The sequence below is a fragment of the Pan troglodytes genome, chromosome 12 (assembly GCF_028858775.2).
Source record: "Pan troglodytes isolate AG18354 chromosome 12, NHGRI_mPanTro3-v2.0_pri, whole genome shotgun sequence".
Classification (NCBI taxonomy): domain Eukaryota; kingdom Metazoa; phylum Chordata; class Mammalia; order Primates; family Hominidae; genus Pan; species Pan troglodytes.
This window is the reverse complement of record NC_072410.2, coordinates 90,333,647-90,347,991: the sequence shown is the minus strand read 5'-3', so window position 1 is coordinate 90,347,991 and position 14,345 is coordinate 90,333,647. Positions and strand designations below refer to the sequence as shown.

The 14,345-nt window shown below is 35.2% G+C and overlaps 1 protein-coding gene across 48 annotated transcripts in view; it reads left to right on the top strand.

Moving 5' to 3' along the window:
- BIRC6 (baculoviral IAP repeat containing 6) overlaps window positions 1-14,345 on the top strand; it is a 259,651-nt gene that overhangs the window by 124,492 nt on the left and 120,814 nt on the right. For all 48 annotated transcript variants that reach the window (XR_010149161.1, XR_010149162.1, XM_063789163.1 and 45 more), the window contains 6 exons: window positions 2,099-2,215; window positions 4,099-4,253; window positions 5,041-5,167; window positions 6,496-6,606; window positions 7,879-8,012; window positions 9,995-10,122. Coding sequence is in view for 46 of the 48 variants with exons in the window: in XM_063789163.1 (XP_063645233.1) it covers window positions 2,099-2,215; window positions 4,099-4,253; window positions 5,041-5,167; window positions 6,496-6,606; window positions 7,879-8,012; window positions 9,995-10,122 (772 nt within the window). In the remaining 2 variants the exon portion in view is untranslated. The remainder of the gene's footprint in view (window positions 1-2,098; window positions 2,216-4,098; window positions 4,254-5,040; window positions 5,168-6,495; window positions 6,607-7,878; window positions 8,013-9,994; window positions 10,123-14,345) is intronic.

The window sequence follows — 14,345 nt, the reverse complement described above, 5'->3', positions numbered from 1 at the left end:
ATTCAAATTATAGTGGTTGTCAAAATAATGTTCCTTATGCACAAGAGCCCAGGGAAAATAATGCATTGCATTTAATCGTCATGTCTCTTTAGTCTCATTCAGTCTGCAGTATTTCCTCATAGTTGACCTTCATGACATTGATACTTTTGAAGATAGCAGGCCAGTTATTTTGTAGAATGGTCCTCAGTTTGTGTTTGTATGCTATTTCCTTGTGAATAGAATATTGAGTTAATGCATCTTTGAAGGAATATCCCACAAATAATGCTCCCCCCCAACATTTCATTCAATTAGGGTGGCCCATGATTTTGATCTCTCTCACTATTGGTGATGTTAAGTTTAAGCACTTGATGAATGAGTTGTCTTCTGGGCTTCTCCCTTGTAAAGTTATTCTTTTCCCCTCTGTAAAAATGTTTTGTTCTCATTGGGTTTTTTGGGGGTACACACATGGTCTTGCTCTGTCACTCAGGCTGGAGTGTAGTGGCATGATTTTCAGTTCCCTGCAGTCACTGCCTCCTGGAATCAAGAAGCAGTTCACCATTTTGACCAGGCTGTTCTCAAACTCCTGAGCTCAAGCAGTCCGCCCTCCTCAGCCTTCCAAATTGCTGGGATTAAAGGTGTGAGCCATTGTGCCCAGCTGCTGTAAAAGGTTTTTTGTGGGCTGGGGAGCAGAATGGTACTTGGAAACTATAACTATCCTGTTCCTCACAAAGTTTCTTTTTGAAAAAAATTACTGGCCAGGTGTGGTAGCTCACGCCTGTAATCCCAGCACTTGGGAGGCCGAGGCAGGTGGATCACCTGAGGTCAAGAGTTCGAGACCAGCCTGGCCAACATGGTGAAACCCCATCTCTACTACAAATATAAAAAAATTAGCCAGACATGGTGGTGGGTACCTGTAATCCTTGGGAACTGAGGCTGAGGTAGGAGAATTGCTATAACCCTGGGGGCAGAGGTTGCAGTGAGCCAAGATTGTGCTGCTGCAGTCCAGCCTGGACGATAGAGCAAGACTCCAACTCAAAAAAAAAAAAAAAAAAAAAGAAAAAATTACTGTAATAGTTTATTCGTTCAGTTTTGAATGGACTCATGGTTGCCTTTTTTTATTCAGTGAATTATACCTTATCATTTTTTTTAATTGTGGAAAAATGTAAATAACATAAAATTTTTCTTTTTTATTTGTTGAGATAGGGTCTCACTATGTTGCCCAGGCCGGTCTTGAACTCCTGGGTGAGCCCAGTCCTTCAACCCCAGCATTTCAAGTAGCTGAGATTACAGCATGCTCTACCACACCTGGCAAATTTATTATTTTGACCATTTTTTGTGTGTGTATAGTTCACTGTTAATGAATATATTCACAATGTTGTCATCTGTTTTTTGATGTTCAGATTGTCTCAAATTTGACCAATAGGATCCCCCTTGAGATTTTCTCATCATTTTAGCACTTCCTTGTTCTCTGGCAAAACATGATAGCCCAGGCTCATCCTTTACTTTAATCTGCCCCACCCCGGGAATTAGTCACTTCTTAAAGGAGCATGGTATTTCAAAACCTTTTAAAGGAGAAATGTGGTTAACAAACCATGATTTTGTCATAGATATATGTGTTGCTATTTTGGGACTGTTTTCATTTCCTCGTGGTGGACGGAGCTAGGGAGTATGTGTTTGTGTGTGCGTGTGAACACACACACTTGACATCTATATTTCTGTATCTGTCTCTCTATTCTGAATATGATGAATTCACATCAGTGTATCTGGATTTAATCTAACTCCATAGGGTTCATTTTAGCTTTCTTCTTGTCTGTATTTATAGCACTTTATTCTGACAGTGAGAAACCTGGTTCTCATTATCCTTAATGTCTTTGTTTCCATTATTGTTACTTCACTTATTTAATATTTCTGTCTCTATATAACCAATCGCCTGTCTCTACCCTCCTTTCCACAGATATTCTTCCCCTGCTGTGGCTCCGATACTGCATGTTAGGTGGCTGTTCTGTAAGAACACACTCCTCATCCTCTCTTGGGTTCAGATGTCATCATTTTATTGTAGGAGGTAGGACATGAGTAATAATTGTCAATGTTTTCTTTTTCTTTCAATTGCTTTTTGTAGCCCTGGATGCTCGCCTAGAAGTTGGACTTGAACAGCAAGCAGAACTGATGTTGAAAATGATGTCTACTCTGGAGGCAGATTCCATTTTACAGGCATTAACAAATACATCTCCTACGTGTAAGTAAAATGACCATTTTTAGAGTATTGCAGTGAATGATTCAGCTCTTCATCATTTTCAGGTGGATTCATCAAGGACAGATTTTTAAATTCCATGATGTGAGTCTGAGGGGACTTAGTATGTAGCACTTTCCCGGCTCCGAGTTAGTAGCAAGTTGAAAACTAAGACAAAGGATTAACAAATGCAGGGAGTGTCATGCAAAATACCTCCATGTAGTGCTGTCAGTTCAATGCAGAAACCTCCATTGTGTTTTGTTTACTGTATTGTTGTAAGGTTAATAAAATTCCTACAGAAGCCTTCATACCTGCCTGTGAGTTCATTGCACTATTCCAAATTTATGATGAAGTAGATTTTTTGTAGTAACATCTTTATCATCCTTAAAGACTAGGATAGAGAATATAGTGTAGGATGACAGCCAAATAGGCCTGTTAATTGAAAGCCAGAATTGAGAGGATTTACTACCTAATAACCTACAGAAAAGAAAGGCCAACTTTTTCGTAAAGGACTAATAGTAAATATTTTAGGCTTTCCTTGCCATATGGTGTGTATTGAAACTACTCAACTCTGACTTGGTTGCAGGAAAACAGCCATAGACAATATGTAAATGAATGGGTATGGCTGTGTTACAAGAAACAGGTAGCCTGCCAGAGCTGGCCATCATGTTACGGTTTGTTTTCCTTGATGAGGTCTACACAAGTCTGGAACTGGGTAGACCTCGGAGGAATACAGTTGAAATAGCACGGTGTTTTTGAAGGACAGATTAGGGAGCTGTGCTTAGAAGAGGGTGCTGGTTTTTGTTTTCTTAGGCCTGCATATTGCTCCCCCTTCTCTAGGTCAGAGTGAAGAAGGGGTAGAGATAGTAGGTAGAACCGAATAAAATTACAGATGCTTCTCTTATGGAGAGTTCACAACCCATTTCAATAGAGAAATTTGAGTTTTTACATCTTCCTTATGTTAAATTGAATTCTTTCAGTCTGCAATCTTCATTTGTTTCTTGCTTTAGAGGGTATCAAAAGAAGGGAAAAAAGAAAAACAGAAGGAATGGTCTAGTGTTCTATAATCTCAGTATTGGTACACAAATATTCTTGTATCTTATCTCCCAGGCAATATGGGGATCCCTTTTGTAGGGTCCAGTGTCTGCATGATTAGAGATAACTCGGTACTGCCCAAAGTAACCCTTTTCTTTGTTAGACATTTCTTATTTAAAACCACTTATTAGAATATCTTTTCGTAATTCTGAAAGGATATTTGAAAAAAAAAAAGAATAAAAAAGAAAATCTGTTTGAAATTGGTGTTTCCTCTTTATCTTTTGATTATCCTGCACACAGCTGTCTCTCTTTTTAGTATAATAATAAAATAAGGCTCTAAATATATGATAAAGCTCTTAGTATCCTTGTATTTCTCTGGTTCCCATGAATATATTCTCATTTAATTAGTTTTGTGTGTAACCTGGGCATCAGAACTTCTGAAAGCTCCCCAGATTATTCTAATCTATAGTCAAGGTTAAAGATGAATGAACTAGAATCTAGATTATTCTAAAACTACCTTATCAATAGTCAGGAGTCTTATTTCTTTCCCTTTACTTTCCCTCCTTTATTAATTGGAAAAAAATGCAAATAAAAATTGCTAGAAAAGTTCTTTGCCTTTTTTTGTTGGTTGAGTCCTATGAATTTGGGAACTTCTCTCTTTGGTCATTGTCTTTTTTACTTTCAAGTAATGTTATAAAAACACGTTTTTCAAATACTAAATATTGTTTTGAACCATTCTAAAGAATGCAGTTTTAATTTTTAAAAACAATTTAACCTATTTATACATATGAATAACCAGTTAACACATATCCTGATACTTTATGTATAAAATTATACTTGTGTTTAATTTTCAGTATCACAGTCTCCCACTGGAACAGATGATTCACTTCTAGGGGGTTTACAAGCAGCAAACCAAACCAGCCAGCTTATTATACAGTTATCATCTGTCCCAATGTTAAATGTTTGTTTCAACAAACTTTTTTCCATGCTTCAAGTCCATCATGTTCAGGTATGACTTCAGGAGAAATGGTGTATTTTTACATATTATTGTTAGCCTGGTAAAAGATGAAACTAATTGGGAAGTTCATTCTAATCCTGTCAGGGATGATTTCTTTATTATATTCAGTTGGAAAAATATTAGAAATACTTTGATTACCAAAGTAATCACAGTTTCTCAATGATGGACCATTGATAATTTTAATGATTTTAAGCTTCAGTACTTTAATTCCTACTACACATACACACAGCTGTGATTTAGAGACTTGAATCACAGGGCATGGTGGCTTGAATTTGTAGTCCTAGCTACTCAGGAGGCTGAGGCAGGAAGATTGCTTAAGGCCAGGAGTTCGAGACCAGCTTGGGCAACATAACACTAGATCCTGTCTCTAATAAAGTAAAAAAAATTAACCAGGTGCAGTAGCACATGCCTACAGTCCCAGCTACTCGGGAGGCTGAGGCGGGAGGATGGCTTGAGCCCAGGAGTTCAAGATACAGCAGACCTTGTCTCAAATAAAAAAAAAAAATGACTTGAATCACCTGTTTTAATTTAGAAGAATCTTTTTATGAGGTAATTTCTAACTTTTAATTCAGGTAAATTTTGTTTCTTCAAGAATTTTAAGATGTGTTTGCTGATCAACTAATTTAATTAACTAGAAGATGCTTTTAAGTGTGAAGAAGTGTTTAATAGAAAAGGTTATTTACTCGTGACAAGAATTTAAACATAAGATTTTTGTTTAAATTGTATTTCATATTATAATAGGTACATTTTTCTCCTGTTGATTTTCATTCTTTTTCAGTTGGAGTCACTTCTCCAATTGTGGCTCACACTGAGCCTGAATTCTAGTTCATCTGGAAACAAAGAAAATGGAGCAGACATATTTTTATATAATGCTAATAGGATACCTGTTATTTCATTAAATCAAGGTAAGATTTATTAGGAGAAAAATCATTATAGTCTAAATAGCAAGCTTAAAACGTAATTATTAGGTTAAAATATACCTAATCTTTGTCATTAGGGGTTATAACATTCTAGTGGGGAAAAAACAGAATACCTTTTTAAAAAGATGCACTAACTTACCGATTAGCAGGAAAGATACAGGGAGACCTTGTTGAGAATAGAAGACTCTTACTCTCTGGTCTGTGGTATGCCTGTATGCAACTAAAATTTACAATGTTCTGTTACTCCTTTATATTTTCTTGAAGTTTTGTCTGATCTGTAAAAGCAGGTCAGTTTTTTATTATTTTTTTTTTTTCATTTTTTAAAACTATGAGTTAGCCCCTGGAGGAGTTAGTCAGCTGGAGAAGGTTGTCAGTTTCCTGTGGAAGTTGTGTGTGTTTCTTGGCAAAATATGAGTATGGGAATGGTGGTAGTAAAATAATACAACAGGAAAAGAATTAGCGTTCAGCTCTAGCTACAGGAATCTATTTTAGTTATATTTAAAGAAAAATAAAAATGAGAATCTGTTCCTGATGCTTTCTCCCTAGAGTGAGGCATCCTGTAGCTTGCTTGGGTCTTACATGGTGTATTTTCCAATGTGAGTGCCAGCTCCACTGAGTCACGCACGGATTCTACTTACATCTGCACTGTCTCAGCACCAGCCAGCCCTTCTTTAATTTATAGGTTTCCATCTCTTCAACTATATTATTATTATAATAAAATTTGTTTTCATCTGTTTTTAATTTTATTATGAGAAATATTAAATATATATAAAAAATAAAAGAGTAAAAAATAGTTATTCCTGGCTGGGCACAGTGGCTCACACCTGTAAAACCAGCACTTTGAGAGGCCGAGGTGGGCAGATCCCTTGAGGGCAGGAATTTTAGACCAGCCTGGCCAACATGGTGAAAAAAATACAAAAATTAGCCGGCTGTGTTGACGCATGCCTATAATACCAGTTTTTCCAGTATCCGTTACTGTTTTCAGTTGCCAGTTTTGTAGAGTGTGAGGATTTTTAGTAAATTGTATTGAAGTAGAAATGCCTATGGTTTGGAAAGTACAACATACTGAGAGTAATAACATGTCATTTCAGGTGTTGTGGGCTGAGCTTTAAACCTTATCCTAAAATGTTACTGATTCTTAATGCGTTAGTTGTATTTAATGGAGAATTCCTTTTATTTGCATGTTTTGAAGACACTGGTTAAGGAGCTGATTTAAAGAAATAGTGTCTTGTTTTTAAATTTATTCTTTTGACTTAATTCTTCATAAACATTGTTTTTCTGAAAAATATTTTCCCTTTCTCTTTTCTGCATAGCATCAATAACTAGCTTTCTCACAGTGTTAGCTTGGTATCCCAATACTTTGCTCCGGACATGGTGCCTTGTGCTTCATAGCCTAACACTCATGACAAACATGCAGCTTAATTGTAAGTTCATAAATTTATTCATTTGAATCTCTGACATATACTTTAGTGTTCTACTATTGGATTCTTAAAACAGAGTTTTCCAAGGAGTGGTATACTTGTCAAAGTGGTTGAGTTGGCCAGATGTGGTGGCTCACGCCTGTAAACCCAGCACTTTGGGAGGCCGGCACGGGTGGATCACTTGAGGTCAGGAGCTCGAGAGCAGCCTGGCCAACATGGTGAAACCTTATCTCTACTAAAAATACAAAAGTTAGTGGGCGCCTGTAGTCCCAGCTACTTGGGAGGGTGACGCACGAAAATCACTTGAACCTGGAAGGCGAAGTTTGCAGTGAGCTTAGATCACGCCACTGCACACCAGCCTAGGTGACAGAGTAAGACTCTGTCTCCAATAAAAGTGACTGAGTTTTTTCTTCTAACATGTCTCTTCTGAATTAGTTCTTATATATCCTTTGTGCTTGTTTACTTTGATAATATAGTCTCATATGTCTCGTTGGATGTTCAAATCATATTTTTTACCTTTTAAAAACTGATTAAAAGAAAATTGATTGCTTTTAGAGTACAAAGGCAGGTTTTTACATTTCATCTAAGTTTTTATGTTATTCTTTTAAGATACCTTTGTACTTAAAAATGATTTATTCATTATTATATTCATAAACATGCATAACTAGATTCCTGGGTTTTGTTTAATAATTTAAATCATTGCTTAGCTTTAAAATGCTATTATCTTTTTTCATTTGGAATATATTTTCCAAAAATGAGATCAAAAGCATCACTATGATACTGAAGGTGGATTTCATGCAAAGGATATTTTATTCATCTCAGAAAACTGTTGTGTTACCTGTACGTTAGTTCACAGTTAACCTGTATACAACTAACATGCAAAAAGGAATAATTTTGCTACAACTTATTTTAGAAAACTTGATTAAAGTTTACCTGAAAAGTAGATCTCTGACTGTTTCTGGAAGGGGGAGTTAGTTAGAATAGGCTTTCCAAATAAGAGTCAGGACCTAGTTATATCTTTTCTGTTTGACTGTACTAAATAAGATGTACATTAAGCTCGAGGTGTTTTCAGAATCAGAAGGGGGCAGAGGAGATAGATAGTAGATAGAGAGGGAAGTCCTGCTTAGTCAATATAGTAGAAACTGAACCCCTTTAATAAACTGTAATTACTAGGAATATATGAATTTTCCTTGGAACTGAAAGATGCTTTCAGATACTGCATTTCCATTATTTCATGGTCCATTTCTTAAGAGGTTTTTAAAAAATGTTTTATAGCTGGTTCCAGCAGTGCCATTGGAACTCAGGAGAGTACTGCTCATTTGTTGGTTTCAGATCCAAACCTAATTCATGTATTAGTGAAATTTCTTTCTGGCACCAGTCCACATGGAACAAATCAACACAGTCCACAGGTAATATGATGTTTAGCCTGGCATATGCCCAGACTATTCAATAAACAGTATTCGTAATGTAAAGCTATGTAACTTTTTTATTGCTAAAGTATTAAATAATAGCCTTTTATGTATCAATATAATAAAAAAGGTTTTGTTATTTGTAATAATAGCTATACTGACACTAAATAATAGCAGGTGGTAAGTTAACCTCTTAGAACAGTGATACTAGGTTTTCATGTAGATATATATTTTTGGCATTAATTTTGGATAATTGGAAACATTCTGAGTAAATAATGCAAAGGTAGAGAAGCATTTCAAAAATTTTGGAATCAAAATAAATTTTAATATGTCATATTTGATTACTTCTACTATCAAGATTATCAATTCACCTTAATCATTTTATGATGTTAATGATTTTGCTTAGCAAAAGATAACAATATTGCTCAGGACTTATAAACATTTTCTGTTTCACTGTAAATTTTCCTTTATATCAATTTAATTTCTTGTTATGTTGTACTGCTTCTGTGTAAACATTTGTACTTCATTATATTTCTTTTAAAGTAAAAATATATTTAGCATTTATAACATCTTTTAAAATCAAGATTATTCAAGATTATCTTGCAAGTTTATCATTTTAAACTTCTTGGATTTGCCGTCAGATAAATTCTAATTTAGTTGTCCTCAACAGCCCAGTTTCTCTATTAATTCATTTATTCAGTGTTTAGGAGGCTTCTGCGTGCTTGTTCTAGGTACTAGACATACAGTATTTACCAAGATCAAATATCTGCCTTCATAGAGCTTTAGTTAATACTCTAATACTTAATATATTTTAATTTTACAGATCTTAATAAAATAAATGAGACAAGGAACAAGTAAGAGAGAAGAAACTAACTTACAGTTAGATTGGGACAGGGTTTTGGTAGGGGCAGAGACATGTTATCAAGTGATTATTGTACTTAAAGATTGAATTTCAAACAGGAAGACTCCTCAGGATGACCAGTTCTGACTTAATTATTTTACATGTAAGAAAACATGCATCAGCTACATTGCCCCAAATTACATAACTAGTTATCTGTATAGCTAGGTATCAGTGAACAAGGCATTGCAAAAAATAATATTTTCTTTCTGTTTTTGAATAAAAGAAAGGAGGAAATAACTTTTTAAAACTTTTTAAGTTACTGAAGATCAAGCTTTCCTACTGATATCTTGGTTTTATATAGGAAGTTCTGATACGAAAGCTATGATTTGTATGCTCAGTATCAGAAATTAACTTTATTTAACTCTAAAATAGTTTGGAGGATTATATTGTATTTTATTTTTCCAGAACTACTCCAAGGTTTTATGAGTTGTTCATCAAGTCAAATTAGGATCAAATAAAATAATATGTAGAAGTGTTAGAGCACACTTCTACCTCAGGTTACTTAATGTAGTGTTCACTATCATTTCTTTCATTGATGAATTAGAAGTTTGGGAAAGCAGTTTTTTTTTTTTTTTTTTGACTTGGTATAAATTTATTTTTATTTAGTTTTTGTTTTGTTTTTCACTTAGCTTAATGCTTGCTTTGCTAGTTGTTAGAAACATGACCTTTTATGGATCATTTTACCTCTCTGCTCCTGAGTTATTTGATTTTGAAATGGGGTAATTAAGAAGGTTATTTGTGAAAATCTATGTTGAAGTTATTTATACTCTAAAAAGCATTATAAAAGTATTTATTGTGTAATTCAGGTGAACTTTTTTTAGTATTGAGTTCAATAAACCTAATATAGTTGTGGTGTATAAACTATAATGAAAAAGTATTAACAGTATTATTTGCAATTCAAAATAAATACATCAAGACCTAAAAAATTCCTTTCCTGCTATCATTGTTAATACTTTTGTTTTCCTCATACGAAAAGTTATAGTGTATATAGCTTTTGACTTTCTACTTGATAATTTTTAAATGAATGATTTTTTACATGTTACCAGTAAGCAGTTTTCAGTGAATGTACATTTCTCTTCAGGTTGGTCCCACAGCTACACAAGCTATGCAAGAATTTCTTACTCGATTACAAGTGCATCTTTCTTCAACATGTCCTCAGATATTCAGTGAATTTTTGCTCAAGCTAATTCATATACTTTCAACTGAAAGGTAAATTTTTGTGTACTAATTTGTTCCTGATATAGAAGTAACATGTAATTCTCCAAATATACTTTTCTTTAACATTTGTTGGGAATTTATCTGTGAACAAATAAGCAGGAGGACAGTAGTAATTAAGGGGGAAGGATATATTGGTGTGTTTCCTGATTGTTTCCATTTCATTTCATTATGGTTTTCCCAAGTCCTTCTACCTCTACTCTCTTTAATATGAAAGGAATACAGTTGACTTGCTTTTAATGGTTTTATAGATTAGTTATTATAAGCTTTTTAAAAGGTGAAATTTATTTTGAAGCTGTTTAAACTCTAAAGCTACCAGTGATTTTATATGTAAGAAAACCTGAAAAATAGAGCTTATAAAAGAAAATTGTATACTAATCTTGTGTAGAAATTCTAAATAAATTTATTAACAAAATCAGACTCCATGTTATAAGAATAAATTTTGACCATAATGGGTTGATTATTATAATGCATGAATGCTTCAATATCATATATCTCTTATTAATGTCTTTTTTTATTCTATATTTCTTAAAATCCAACATTACTTTCTGATGAAAACTTTTTTTTTTTTTGGACACAGAGTCTCGCTCTGTCACCAGGCTGGAGTGCACTGGTGCAGTCTTGGCTCACTGCAACCTCCGCCTCCTGGGTTGAAGCGATTCTCATGCCTCAGCCTCCCCAGTAGCTGGGATTACAGGCACGCACCACCACACCCAGCTAATTTTTGTATTTTTAGTAGAGACGGGGTTTCACTATGTTGGCCAGGGTGGTCTCGATCTCCTGACCTCATGATCCGCCCGCCTCAGCCTCCCAAAGTGCTGGGATTACAGGTGTGAGCCACTGTGCCTGGCCGAAAGGTTATAATGAATTATAAAGTGTTATTTTGTTTTTGAAGTTACAATAAAACTGAGTATTTCAAAAAAATCCCCATTAATATAAGGAATAGGGCTGGGCTCAGTGGCTCACGCCTGTAATCCCGGCACCCTGGGAGGCTGAGGCGGGAAGATCGCTTAAGCCCAGGAGTTTGAGAGTAGCCTGGGTCACATGGCGGGACCCCTTCTCCAAAGAAAAAGAAAAAGAAATTAGCTAGGGTGTGGGTATACACCTGTAATCCCAGCTACTGTGGAGCCTGATGCAGGAGATTTGATTGAACCAGTGAGCCCAGGAGGTGGAGGCTGCAGTGAGTCCTGATTGTGCCACTGCACTACAACCTGGGTGACAGAACAACACTCTTTCTCAAATAAATTAATGATCAGGAATAAGTCAGTAGTGACTATTGTCACTTTTTTATCTAATTTTATTCAAATAAACAATATTTATACGTACTTTGTGAGGATTTTGTGAAATTTTGAATGACATAATTAAAATCCCGTGAGGAATAAAGATTAGTCATCATTTGTTTTATTTTTCTTTTAACTAGGCTTTTAAATTTTAACTCTGCAGGCTTTAGCATAATCCGATCCACAGAGTTCACAACAGTGAAGATTTTCATACTAAACTTTTAATATATTTGCTCTAACATTTTCTAAAGGATTATTAATCTTGTTTGTAGTTTAGTCACATCTAATATTTAAGCAGAGATATTTTGAGGTTTATATGCCACAAAAACTGTTTAGGAATTTTCTCCACCTCACTTCACCACACATATATCCTGTACATTTTTGTGGCCTAGTTTATTTAATAGGGTCCACAAAGCTGTGGCCCAAGAAGAATGTTAGTTTATGTTTGTTTTTAATAAAGGCTCTGGCATTCTGTGAAAGATCCAGCAGGTCTTTAGTTAGATTAATGATATAATAATATACACTGAAAGAAATACTTGGTATAAAGAAGGCATTCAGTTTTATCAGATGAGTGTTTTGCAAATACTATCTATTGGTCTTTGGACTCTGTTTTTACTTTATTAAGTAGCCTTCAAAAAGCAGAAGTTTTAAAATTCTAGATGTAATCTAAATTGTCAACTTCTGTGTATTTTTTGTTGTTGTTACCCTCCTCACACAAAGTCTTAAATACCCTCCTCACACAAAGTCACACAGAATATTATGTTTTCTTCTAGAAATTTTACATTTTTATGTTTTATATTTAGGCTTGTTATTTTTTGCTTTCAGGATGAAGTTTTTTTTTTTTTTTTTTTTTTTTTGCCTGTGGATGTCCAACTGTTCCTATATCTTTGTTTCTTTTTTTGAGACGGAGTCTCTCTCTGTCACCCAGGCTGGAGTGCAGTGGTACGATCTCGGCTCACTGCAAGCGCCGCCTCCTGGGTTCACGCCATTCTCCTGCCTCAGCCTCCTGAGTAGCTGGGACTACAGGTGCCTGCCATCACGCCCTGCTAATTTTGTTTTTGTAGTTTTAGTAGAGACGGGGTTTCACCGTGTTAGCCAGGATGGTCTTGATCTCCTGACCTCGTGATCAGCCTGCCAAAGTGCTGGGATTACAGGCATGAGCCACTGCACCCCGCCTTCGTAGACCATTTTTTGAAAATACTTTCCTTTTTTCATTGGATTCCCTTTGTAGTTTTTCAAATATCAATCGATACTTGTTTTGATCTAATTCATACACTTTTTTTTTTTTGAGACAACTTTGCTCTGTCGCCCAGGATGGAGTGCTGTGGTGTGATTTAGACTCACTGCAACCTCCACCTCCTGGGTTCGTGCAATTCTCATGCTTCAGCCTCCTGAGTAGCTGGGATTACAGGCCCATCACCATGCCTGGCTAATTTTTGTATTTTCAGTAGAGATGGGGTTTTGCCATGTTGGCCAGGCTGGTCTCAAACTCCTGGCCTCAAGAGATCCACCTGCCTCCATTTCCCAAATTGCTGGGTTTACAAGCGTGAGCCACCACACCCAGCCTCATTTGTTCATACAGTGTATTATATAGAATTTATGTTTTTGTCTGTTTTTTATGCATTACCTCACTGTCTTAGTTCCCTTACAGTATTTTTTGAAATCTAGTAGTGTAGGCTCTCCACCTTTGTTCTTTATTTTTAGAGTTATTTTGGCTGTTTTAATTCCATTCCTTTTTCCTTATAAATTTTACAATCAGCTTATTGATTTTCCAGAAAAAAATCATTTCGAGTGAGATTGCATCATTCTGTAGATCAGTTTGGGCAGATGTATTGCTTGTTTGGCCGTATTGTCAGAGAATACGGTTAGTTTAATTTCCTCCTTTCTTATGCATATGTCTCATGGGTTCCCCTCCCCCCATCCAATTGTACTAGTTCGGACTTCAAGTATGCTGTTGAGTACATATGGTAAAAGTTACTCTTCCTTCTTTTTCTCAATCTTAAGATCTTATGAAACATTGTCTTTCATAATTAGTTATGTTACTAGCTGGAGCTCTTTTTTAGATATGTGATAGTAAGTTGAGGAGGTTCCAGTTTGTTTCTAACTTGCTAAGACATTAAAAAAATTATGAATGTCTCTGGATTTTGTTAGATGTTTCCCTGCCTCTGTTGAAATGAACATAGATTGTTTCTTCTTTCATCTGTTCATACGTTGAATTATATTGGTGTTTTCTAAAGAGTTGAGATCTCACTATGTTGCCCAGGCTGGCTTTGAACTCCTGAGTTCAAGCAGGCTTTCAGTCTCATTCTGTTCTTAGCTGGCCCAATCGGCATATGCCACTACACCAAGTTTGATTTTTTTTGTTAAGTGTCAGTTAATGTGCATTCTCAAGATAGACACCCTTGGTCATAACATATCAATCCATTTTATAACTTGCTGAATTTATTCTCTGAATTTATTCTGAAAGAGGTTGTGTAATATGTGTATTGTCACTTACTTAAGTGTTTGGTAGCATTTGCCATTGAAGCATCCTGTGGCTAGAGTTTTCTTTGCCCCAAAAATTTTCAACTTATTTTCTAGGTCTTGGACTATTCAGGTTTTCTCTTCTTGAGTGAGCTTTGGTAATTTTGTGAAGGAAGTTGTTCCTTTACATTGTTGTATTTGTTAGTGGAAATATATATATGTATTAATGTTTATAGGATCTATAAGTTTCCTTCATTTCTGATGTTGGTAATTTTTATCTTTTTTTGGGGTCATTCTGGCTAGAAGTTCATCAATATTATTTCAAAAAAAAGGCAGCTTATAGATTATTTCTTCCTTTCTACTTTCTTTGAATTTAATTTGATCTTTATGGCTTAGATAATTGATTTTAGACCTTTCTTTTCTAATACAAGCATTTGACAAAGTCAGAATTGGTCTATATAGACTATATAGACT